General features: G+C 40.3%; 1 protein-coding gene across 1 annotated transcript in view; it reads right to left on the bottom strand.

Annotated features, from left to right (window-relative positions):
* Positions 1-737: 737 nt before the first annotated feature.
* Positions 738-12,464, bottom strand: part of TRAM2 (translocation associated membrane protein 2) — an 895,653-nt gene continuing 883,926 nt past the window's right edge. Inside the window, exon 11 of the mRNA XM_044062384.1 lies at positions 738-4,829. Within this exon, the coding sequence (XP_043918319.1) occupies positions 4,759-4,829 (71 nt within the window). The 3' untranslated portion in view covers positions 738-4,758. The remainder of the gene's footprint in view (positions 4,830-12,464) is intronic.

Genomic DNA, 12,464 nt, shown 5'->3' with positions numbered 1-12,464 from the left:
ACATTTCTGCACACCCATGATAAAAGCCACCAACAGGGGATGACTTGCTGAGCCTCAAGTCCACCCCAGATCTGCAAATTTACATCACTGCCACTCCTCTCAGAAATCATTAGTGTATGGTTGGCTCAAACCACCAACCACATCCCCAGAATGTTCACGCTCTTTCTCCACTGCCAGCTCCATCAGGACCTGAAGCCACTAATCAGCTTCAGGTCTCAGTTAGGGTTTTATCCCTGTAAGCACTGAAGCTATTTCTTCCACGTACGTTGACTTTCTTCAAAATAGAAGAGGCCAAAAGCAAACTAATGTGGGAATATGGGATGTGTGTTGGACTTTCTTCTCTTGGTGATAATTTATTAAGTCATACGTACAGTCATACCTGTTGGTCAACAGCATTCTAAATAAACGTACACAAGTAAAATACTCCTAAATATTATATTAATAGCAGTTTTTTAAAGAGGAATTTCACCCCTCTACATGTACAACCCTTTGTAAAATTGTAATATGTAACAGTACAAAACTAGAGTACTGACTGTTCAACTTCATAAACTTGCTACTAAACAAAATGCATGCAGTATAATCTGGTAAAAATTTCAGCAAAACAGTTTACGTGGCTTCTGTGCAACACAGAGGAACCTGCACCTCAAAGTAAAGACAAAACTTGTAGAAGTTGGTGTACACTCCCTACCACTCACGTAACATTCTCTCTCTGTGATCAAGTGCAGAGACATTCCAGGTGGTGCATAGTGAAATGTGTTTATTTGTGGACTGCTCTTGGGCTTTACACTGTTCAGTAAATGAGAAATTCATGATGCAGTATTTAACTTGACACAGGTAGACAAAGAAAAAAATTAAAACAAGATCAGCTACTAAATGAGTTCTGGTAAATACATACATAAAATACTTGGAAAGAAAAACACATTTGCACTGGGTACTCTCTCCTAAACATGCAACAGAATGAAAAACAGATTGCTTGATAACATGAAGATTTATGGTATTTCCCATGTCCCTAGAAAACTGTGCTTGCACTACATTGTAGGTGCTTACCCTGTTCATTACAATAAACTAGCCCATGCTGTACATACAGAAGGTAGCCTTGCATGAATGGAAAGGCCCACACAAATCAAAGGTTTTTAAACAAGAATTACAAAAATAAAAGCCACTTCACTGTGTAGAGATTAAATATAAACCAAACATAATGCCCCATAGTGTACAGAATGTTTTATTAGCACCATTTCATTTGGTATTGCTACTGTATGTTATGCATGAATCAACTCACTCTTCCTCCGTCATTCTAGGGAATAAAGTGGGCAGTGACTGAGAAGACTGCTGCTTTGGCAAATGGAAAACCAACAAGGATGCTGCAATGGAATATCATAGCTTTGTGGGGGAAGATCAAAACTCAAAGCTATTAATGTACATGGAACACCCACTTGTAGTTTAAGATGGAGAGGAAAAGTGATCATGTCATAACTAGTCTGTATTCTATTAATATTCTGAACATTCTTGCAGTTATTTTGTTGTAGAAAAGTTAATTGTAACTTCAAATGAAAACATGTACAGACAGCATCAGCTATTAAATCAAAAGGACTGTGCTCTGGAGTCAGGTCTAAAAGATAACTGCTCCTTGCTTATGCAATGCAGATTACATTACAGTAGTGCATGCATGTTTTTGGCCTGGGGGGTCTAAAGAAGGATTGTGCTTTTGTGTAAGAATATACAAGTATATGTATATATCTGTGTGTATCTTAAATTTATCTACACATTCTCACATGCACATACACACATACTTGTGAGATAGTGGGAAGGGAGAGATTCTTACCCCCTTTAAAATGAAAAGAATTATGGACTCAATGTTTGAATGCAAGTATGAGTAGAGAGAATCTTACAAGAGTGTGTGTGTGTGTGTGTGTGTGTGTGTGTGTGTGTGTGTGTGTGTGTGTGTGTGTGTGTGTGTGTGTGTGTGTGTGTGTGTGTACATAAAGATATGGATTTTTGGAGGTGGTACTGGGTGTGTTCCACCACCAAAACCAAGAATTGTGTATTGTTATGGAATAGTTTTGTGTATGTGTGTGTGTGTTTTGCCACTTTGCCAAAGCAGACTGTGAGAGCAGGTCAGTGCAGTTTGAAAATGGAATCTTCACAGCATTTTAATTTTCTTTGTAATATAAAGACATACTTCACAGCAAGTGTGTGAGACTGCCACCTGAACACATCTCATAGCTACGTTTTCCCTCTCAGGAAGTGCACTCCTCAGGAGTACCATGGACCACTGACATGGCCTTGACAATGCCTTACCTTAGTTAACAGTGTAGATCTCATAACACGTACTTGAGGCTGGCCATGACACACAGAGGACAGCAATGACCAAGATGGCTTGCTACATAAGCTCTCACTGAAGACAGCAAGCAAACAGCCCTTTCAACAAGATGCTATAAAAGATGTGGTAGTAGTTCAAAGTAAAGAGAAGGGCTCACAGGAGCAGAAATGTGGCTGTCTACTATCAAAATTGACAGACTCACTCCATTCACACAGCAGAATTATCTTTCATGCACATTGTCTCACAACATGCACCGTTTATGAGATACAGACCACTGCAAGCAGAACTGCAAGTCCATCTCTGAGATTAGGCAGCACCCAAAATATTGGTCTTTGGATCTTTGGTACACTGTAATATAGTGAGCTGGAAGTGCAAATATGAAGTTAAAATTCAATACTGAAGAAATGAAGCATATTCAGACTAAGGGTTCCTAATCAATGTGTGCATTTAACAGGGAGACATGATAAAATGAGAATGACTATTACAGAAAAATGGCATGTGAACAGCCATATATGCTGGATGAGTAAAATGGTAATTTTTTGGCACCTATGAATGTAGAGGAAAAATATTTAACTGTTCCTTGAAACAAAGAATGCTCTGCTCCCTTCTGCTGACTCTGTGTAAGACACCAGTGTTCACTGTGGCATGTGGTCTGTACCCAAACCTCACCCACAGACACACATGACAGATGACCACAGCCCACCATGTAGGATTTCCAGTGTCTACTGCTGAAGGGACATGACAATCCAGAGAAGGAATCCTCGCAGCAATTTATGATTAATTCAACCTGCAGTTGCTATACATACTATCAAAGTAAATTTAGTCTGGCAGGTTGTGGTCAAAGTCTAATCACAGTGTTCCTAAACATTCTTATGTTAGGTTACAACGTATCCAAACCACTAACAAAATGTTGTGGCTCTATAAGATGCCAAAATATTTCTACTGGAATTGTTAAAAAGCTTACAGGTGCAAATATATGAAGCCAGCTACATGTGACACAAATCTGAAGAGGTGCTAATGTGCTTAGAATCACGTGAATGCAATTATGAAAGCTGCATTTTCATTCGCCTGTACAGTACTTGACCATATGCATCTGCAATATACCTTACATTTATGTAAGTATACGGGTACCTAATATATGAGTGATTTATGAAAGTAATCGGGTACATAATATATATCAAGTTTGACTCTCAGTTTGTCATTTGTATTCATGTACATAAATATGTGGGTTTATACTGCACACATAATTACTTACTAAATCATTCTTAAAATACTATATGCTGGATCCTGTTCAATTTATTAAACAGAATACACAATTATGATAAACATTTACAAAAAAATATACTGGCAGTCTGATATATGGCATGTACAAGTCTATTTGGTAGTTTGGCCACCTTCATAATGCATGGCAATCACAGAATTGGATAGCTTTACAGTATGTTAGCTGTGTATCTGTACTGGTACGCCTACATCTCTACAAGAATGAAGCAGCAGCAATGCTCTTGAAATATGAAGCTATCTCACCATCTCTGTTAATATTTTATAAACTGCTTTAACATTTAAAATGTCAAGAAATCTGAAACTGAGATGTTCTAACTTGCTGCGAATGCATCAGTTGTAATTCGCAAAATGTGTCGGCTCAACAGCAATTAAATATGATTGCTTTATGTTGTGGGCATTATGAAATCAGAAAGCAAGGCAAATATGCAACAGTGTGCGACTATGCACCACAGCAAATGGGTTAGTGCTTTTGTTTAACCTCTCACTCTGCTGATATTGTGAAACTGGAGCAGGTTGCATCAGGAATTTCATAGCTAATCATCTGTAGCACTGCAGTCACCATCAGTCACTACTGGTCTGATGCACATCTGGAACTGGAAACGGATTGAGACGTTGCACCAGCTGGCTAAAGAAGAACAGTTTGCACTTAAGTGTTGAAGGATTGATCACACCTCTCCAAACCAATTCAGCATAATATCATAGCAGTGCTGACTCTCAGAGATATAAAGAGCATATTGCAAAAATACTGTCATTAGCGGTCATACCTTTCCACATACTGCCAACAGCAACTAAGCTTTGGAACCAACACTGAACCTGGTTCAATAAAGGAAAGGCAACAGAAATAACTAAATGCATAACACTGAGAAGGAACAGGCTACTCCAAAGAAAGAATTGCATAGAAAAATATTTTTAACAGTGATTTCAGTTATTTTCTTTGTTCTGTTGGTAAGATTCTTTCAGAATGGGATGAGGATGGTCCTTAAGTAACTGCTTTGTTCATTACCAAGCAGTGCCTCAACAAGAAGGCTTTAAGAGTGGTGTGAAAGATTGCACATCTGAAAGTCCTCTGTCCATTAGTAGGCAAGTCACTGCCCTGGAAAGAAACCTTTTCTTCCGTATATAATTCCCACTGTACATGTAGGAGAAACATGCGGGCATTAAGGTGATTTGAGTTTCTTGGCTTTTGGAGAGATCCCGTTCTCGACTTTGATCAAGCCATTTTCCTGACCTAAGCAGGTAAAATAACTGATTAATATATACTGCATATACAAATCTTAAGACATATATGTTTATGAAGAAAAAAAAAACAAACACGTTTAATTCTGCACTACTTTTGGCAAGGTCATATTAAAGTGCATCCTATAACTGCATGCTTGTACTCAAGTACACTCAGATTAGTGCACACTAGGTAAACTGGTTATAATCCATAATGCAGCATACAAACATTAATTCACAGTACATTTGTGTAATTAACATAATTAAATCTACAATGCATTGTTATACACATAGCACGGTATAGTTCCATTGTATAATCAAAGTATATAACTAAACAGTATCTTACTTGCTACCTAAATGAATCTACAGAAAGATACTGGTGCCATTTCAAAATGACTGCCCTCTAAAACAGGCATCCATCCATCAGACACACACATGCACATGTTCATCAATGTACCACATATACATGTGTACATACTGTGATATAGTGACTATTAAGTCCGGGAATTCTTCTGTGACTTATACACAAGCTGCAGTGGCTTACAGAAGAGGGCATACAGTTGACAGGAAATATAAGTGCTTCCCTGAGATATAAAAGAAAACCATGGTAACTGTTTAACAGCAGCAGTTCTCAGAGTGTAAAATGCACTCAGTGTTTTAGCAGGAAAGAGTCCTAGTTTTGACATCTTAAGGAAGTTTGCAGATGTACCCTCTAGGGGCTGCAGTACAGAAGAGAATTTATTAATCCCTATTTATTTGGGTGCAAATATTATCAACCTTAGGAAAGGTTGGTATAAGATGCAGAGTAAGTGTGCAGCCTGGGAAAATATTCCATAGGAAAAATATACTACACAGGAGAAAAACTGTAATAACCGGCAATATATATGCTTATACCTGACTGCAAGTCATTTACTTATGTTTTGTCTGTTCTGCTTATTAAAGCATTCTTTTATCTTATTACCTTATATACTGAATACAATCCACTATATGCCAGTTAAACTCATTCCACTCATTCCACTGAATGCCTGGCAGTATAAGTGTTGACTAGAGTTATGCCCCCCATTAAAATGCTACTCTTGTGGTTTCAACAGACAGAATACAACTCATTGCTACAGAATGTGAAAAATGCTTTTCTTGAATTGTTCCCTGACCCACATAGGAAAGTAGCCGTCAGTGGAGCACCTGACTGTTAAGCTGTTCTAAACAGAGTCCTCATGCTTGTTCCTCCCACGCCCAAAGCAGACAGCAAGTCAGAAACAAACTGGACTCTAAGAGAAAGTGAAAATAACAGGTACTGGACAATGCTGAACGAGGTATAACAGAAATGTTGGTATTATGACAAACACTGCTGAGTGCTTCCACCAACTTTATGACAGTGATGAATGGTTATTTTAAAAAGCTGCATATAATGAATTTGCTTTACTGGTTAAAGAAATGTGTTGGAAAATTCTGTTGTGCCACAAGTATCTGTGTTCAAGAATGTTGGTGAAAGAAACATTCTGAGAAATTTTTCAACACAACTCTTGGGAAATGGTTTTCTGAGAAAGTCAAACAACTCTGATTGGTGTGCGCTGGAAATGCTGACTGCTCAGTGTGGTTTGAACTGAAGCTTAAACAGTGTTGACCTGAGGGAATGTAAAATGAAATAAGTGTTCTAGGTTGTTTGAATCGTTCTTCACAAGTACAAACCCAGTCCAATTTCTGCAGCAGTAGATATCCCTGTGCCCAAATACGAAAAAAGAATATTGTGCCAGGAAAGGGTAACGCGTTGACAAAAAAAGTCTATTTTGGAAGTACTGATGAATTTGAATGAGCTGTTTGGCGAAAGTGTAATCCCAGTGACTATGATGTGCAGTGTGTAGAAATCAGATAGAAATAGTGAAACTTTACACAGCAATGAATTCGACTGGGTGTTCTCCTGAAACTGCTTCACCTTAGTAAACAGCAGTAATGACAAAACGTATGAAAAGTATGAATACTAAAATAAATTAATAAGAGCATGTCTTCCAGAGCAGACAGCTGTTAAAAATGAGGAGCTGATGTACTCATAACAAGAAAAAACATTGTGCCTATACAGAGATTTGGTCTAGCAATGAAAGTGGGCCCTTGTGGCACTTAAAAAAAGATTGCTCTGGAAAAGAAAAAAATTTGTTGAGGTTACACCACAGCTTTGCAACACAACAGGTTGCATGCTATGAAATTTCTTTGCCATAACTCTGGTAACATTTTGTGAAACTGTGAGGTACAATGCGTAATAAAGGCAAGAGGATAAGCAAGTGTATCAGACAGTAAGTGATGCCAAGAAAAAAGAACTCTGCTTCAAAAACTAAAGAACGATACTAATGAGAAAGCCAGCACATACTTTTACAAAATAAATGTGGCTGTACAATAAATGCAATTCAACAAGACTGGATAAATGAGGCGTTGTCCTGTATGTTAAAGCTCTGCAAGAAAAGGTCAGAAAACTGAGAAACTAAAACTGGAAAGGCAGCCAGGGGTGCTACCTCTAAAAACAGAGAATCAAGAGTAAAACTGGAACTAATGTACTCATTAATCTCAAAGGAAAACATCTCAAATGGCACAATATATCTCTATTAATAATAAAGAAAGAAACTCAGACCTTACATTAAACTAATCTGAAAAGAAAACAAAAACAAACAATACAGTTTCTTTTTTCAATCAGTTTAACTGAAAACATAAGCCTGACACTACCATCAAACTTTGAACAGTAATATTGTTATTGAAAGGCCTTTTTTGTCAGAAGGGTTGAGGTTAGGGTTAGCATGCATGAGTAAGGACTGGCAGGGGGCTTCATCATCCAACTTACTTATGCATGCTAGCCCTACCTTTTTACCTGCCTCTAAACCCAACCCTGTACCTTACCTTCCAAAAAAAAAAAAACTTTGCTTAACAGGACCTGTAACACAAGACATTCACACACTACACATATACAAATGCACACATTACAAATAAACCTATCCTCTTTGCTAGCCCTTACTCTCACCCTAACCTGCAAGCACATGCACACACACACACACACACACACACACACACACACACACACACACACACACACACACACACACACACACAGATCTACTTACCTCTTTTATTAAAACTAAATGTTCAGCACCAAACCCATTTAATAAGTCATGCATTGGTAAAAAACACTGTACTTCAAACTGTCAAGCAAATAAACACTCAGCAAAATGAATGGCGTCCGAACTTTTTAATTTTTTTTATCTGTTTTTGTTGACAGGGAAGTCCATTTTCAGTGCTGGCCCAGGGAGAAGCTCCACAGAATCAATACCTTTACATAAAAGTACAGCATAAAATGCAGAAATGTTTCACATAAAATTAATATTTATGAAAACTGCACTTTAGAAATGAGAAGTTACGTATTTACCATAATGTTGCATGTTTGCAGTCCATCTCACCTACATTCTTGCTGGATGGGTCCATAGTCGAACCTCGACTCTGACTCGGCTGATACTAAAGCTCGAGAGCTTTTACTGGCTTGAGGCTATCCTCTATCCCATAGTGCACCATGGCAATTCCCCAGATCTTGTTTGCAAGAAAGTAACTAAATACATAACAGTGATTATACTATCAATAACTATGTACATATAACAAAAGCATTTTGTTTTACTATCCATGGCATGTGGACAGACAACTATAACAAGGTCAGACAGCATAATGGATAGCCCACCAGTTCCTCCAGGATACTGGAAGGGGGAAGGAGGGTGGGACACAAGAATGTAGGTGAGATGGACTACAAACATGGAATGTTATGGTAAGTACATAACTTCTTAAAGTTATGTAGTCCTATCTCGCCATAATTCTTGCTGGATGGAACAGCGTCTCCAACACCTTTACCCTGGGTGGCTCAAGCAAAGAGACTGTTAAGCACAGTGGACTCAAAGGATGACCTGTCCCGGGAGGCCAAATCTAATTTATAATGAGTGACAAAGGTATGAGGTCTTGCCCATGTAGCTGTTGCACAAATGGTATCAATTGGAAGCTTGGATTTGAAGGCGCATGAGGCTGATACTGCTCTAGTTGAATGGCCTCTTACCTTAGCAGGCAATTTTTTCCCCAACACTTTTGTAAGAAAATTAAATGCAGTCTGAAAGCCATTTAGACAGTTACTTTGGAAATGGGCAAGCCTTTGTTTTTGTCTGAGAAGGAAACAAACAACTGATCCGATTTCCTGAAATCTTTAGTCCTGTGCAAGCAAAATCGTAGAATTCTATGGACATCTAGTTGATGCAGTCTGTATTCTGATTTATTACTGTAACTGGGGAAGAATACTGGTAATTCAATAGTTGTGTTTAGATTATGTTCTGAGCATACCTTAGGGAGGAAAGAAGGATTTAGTTCTTAGGGAGACGCTATCCTTATGGAATATAACATATGGGGGTCGAATGGTCAGAGCTTGCAATGCTGAAACCCTCCTAGCAGATGTTATAGCTACTAAGAACAATGTCTTCCAAGACAACAATTTCAAGTTGGATGAAGACTGTTCAAATGGTGGAGAAATCAATGAGGTCAGAACTACGTTTAAGTCCCAGTGGGACATAATAGAATTTCCCATGTTCCCAAAATGATAATTTGAGATGGCAGCCAACTGAACTCTAATGGTAGCAGCTGCAGCTCCTTCTTGAAAAATATATGCGAGAAAGGACAGGATAGACTCTATGGGGGCTGACTAGGGATCTATGCCTTGTTTAGCTGCCCAAATGGAAAACCTTTTCCATTTGCTGCAGTATAATTTCCTGGTGGAAGGTTTGTGGGAAGAAATGAGTATGTGTTTAACAGTAGGATAAAAGGGACATACACCTGTCTATTCTTGGAACTGGAGCAGTCATGCTATCAATTTCAGGGTTTGGATAGTAGGATGGAACTGTCCGGATTGGTGAATCAGGAGGTCAGGAGATGGTTCCAGAATCCACAGTTCCTCCAAGAGATAAGGCCACAGGAGGGGGAACCAGACTTGGCAAGGTCAGTAAGGAGCAATGAGGATCACGGTACTCCAACAGTTTTGCTTTCTGAATCACTATGGGTATGAGAGGAAGGGTGGAAAAGCATAAAGTCCCGGAGGCCAATTGTGGACTAGAGCATCACTGGGTGACATCCCCGGATGGGGAATGAGGGCAAAGTAGTTGCTGCATTTGGCGTTCATGTACGTGGCGAATAGATTGCAGCAATGGTGGCCCCATTTGCAGAAAAAGTCTTCTGCAACTTCTGTTTTCAGGGACCACTCGTGAGGCATCAGAATTGCTCGACTCAGTTTGTCTGCTATCACACTGGATTTCCCCAGAATGTGCATTGCTACCAGAAAACGTTGAGAGTCCATCGCCCATTTCCATACTCTTTGTGCAACTCGACAAAGTGGGTAAGACTTGGTTCCCCCTTGCTTGTTTATGTACCACACTACAGACATGTTGTCTGATTGAATTGCAATTGTCCCAGATGGAAGAGAACTGTGAAGTGCTTGCAACGCGTATAACACTGCTCTCATCCCCAGAATATTTATGTGCAAGTGATTCTTGTGATCCTGCCAGATAATGCCCCCCCACCCTATCTGGAAAGCGTCCGTGGTCAAGAATGCATTTTGTTGAGGGAGAAGAAGGGGACAACCTAGATAAAGCTGATCTGTATGTAACCACCATGTTAGATCCTTCTTGCAGGAGTTCGTAATGAGTATTTGGTGGGACAAGGGTAGATCCTGCATTGACCACTGGGCAAATAGTAGCCACTGAAGCACTCTCATGTGCAGATGGGCTAGGGGAAGTAAAAGAATGGTGGACGTCACAGTCCCAATAACTTGAAGAACTATCCTGGCCTGTACTTTGTCTTTGGTCAGCAAGAATCTGACTTGGCTGTGCAATGATTCTATCCTTTCTGGTGTCAGTTTTGTTGTCATGGTGGTTGAGTCTATGTCTGAGCCTAAGAAGACAATAAGCTGCGATGGAGATAAGGCAGATTTCTTTACATTTACTGTAATTTCTAATCTGGCGCACAAGGATAGATTCTTGTCCCTGGCTCGGATTAGTTGGTGTATGGTGGTAGCAGTGAAGAGCCAGTCGTCTAAGTACTGAAACACCCGGAATCTCTGACGTCTCAGGTGAGCCGTGACCACCGCCATACATTTGGGTGAATACTCTGGGGGCTGTAGTGAGGCCAAAGGGCAGTGTTTGAAACTGAAAATGACTGGCTCCCAGCCGAAAGCGTAGGGGTCTTCTGGAGCGCCTGTCCATTTTGATATGGTAGTACGCTTCCTGAAGATCTATGGAGCACATCCAACTGTCTTTTCTGATAAACGGAAAAATTGACTGCAGAGTGATCATACGGAACTTCGATTTTTTTTACAGACTTGTTTAGCTTGCTGAGATCTAGGATTGATCTCCAGTCCCCGTTCTTTTTTGGAACTAAAAAGAATCGTGAGTTCCGGATCCTATTTGCTCTGTGGGGACTTCTTGGATGACTCTTTGCAGCAACGAGATAACCTCTAATGTTGCACGGTGTCTATGTGATTGGGTGGTACATCTGGTGAAGACCAACTTGTACGGGGATCGGAAACAAAGGGAATGAGGTAACCTCTGGAAATTATATTTTGTACACATCGATTTTGAGAAATTTGTAGCCAGGCGTTTGGGTACAGTGAGAGACGACCCCCGACTGCCTCCAGAGACTGACAGTCGGGCAACCTCTCAGGGGCAATGAAAAGGTCGATCAGAGAAAGCGTCTCTATCATCCTGGTGTTGTGGACCCCCTCTGTCACGAGCATGGCACCTTCCATTATAACCTCCCCCTCTGCCTCTAGGGGAGGGTTGAGCCTGTGCTTGAGGGAAACCTTTTTGGGATTTACGGAACCACATTTTCCCTCCTGTTTGACCCCTGGGATAGGGTCTGGAAGGAAGGGAGAAATGGACTCCAACAGCAGATAAGGTTTTCCCTTCCTGCTCACACCTGGTCAAGGTCTCTTTTACCTGAGGTCCAAAAAGGGATGAACCATCAAAGGGGACATTGATAAAGGAAGACTTGAATGATTCCGTAAAACTGCATAGACGCATCCAGGAATGTCTCCTGAGAGAGATCCCTGCTGCAGCCGCCCTGCTTGCTCCATCTGCTGCGTAAGAAATCAGCCTCATGGAGGAGTTAGCAATAGAGGTAAGGGTGGAGAGCTGCGAAAATACCTCATCAGCGGATCCCAAAGCTACTGAACCCTGAAGGGTATCTCCCAACTCCTTTAGGAGATCCCTTTGAAGCCTGGTAAAATGGGACAGGTAATTCAGTGATCATAAGGTAAAGGCCGCTGAAGAAAAGGTACGCTTCCCATACCTATCAATCGTCCTAAGACTCTTTATTAGGAGGATGGATATTTGAGGATGTCTCAGATAACTCCTCCTTTGTGGCTGCTGCTACCACCATAGCATCTACAGGTACTCCCTTGATTAGAAAGGTTTTGTCTTCTGGAGCAGTAATAAATTTATTAGGTCTCCTTAGGACAGACTCAACTGTTCGGAGAGGTCCAAGCTTCCCTACATATGACCCCTAACAGTTGGTCATATGGCGGTGTCACCCAGGAGGTGGAAGGTCGGGAACCGAAAGCCTCAAGATACACTGATTCATCCTCAGTAGGGTT

Source organism: Protopterus annectens, chromosome 2.part1 (assembly GCF_019279795.1).
Source record: "Protopterus annectens isolate FY-2018-M chromosome 2.part1, PAN1.0, whole genome shotgun sequence".
In the NCBI taxonomy this organism is placed as follows: Eukaryota; Metazoa; Chordata; order Ceratodontiformes; family Protopteridae; genus Protopterus; species Protopterus annectens.
The sequence above is the reverse complement of the archived record's forward strand: the minus strand, read 5'-3'. Positions and strand labels throughout refer to the sequence as shown.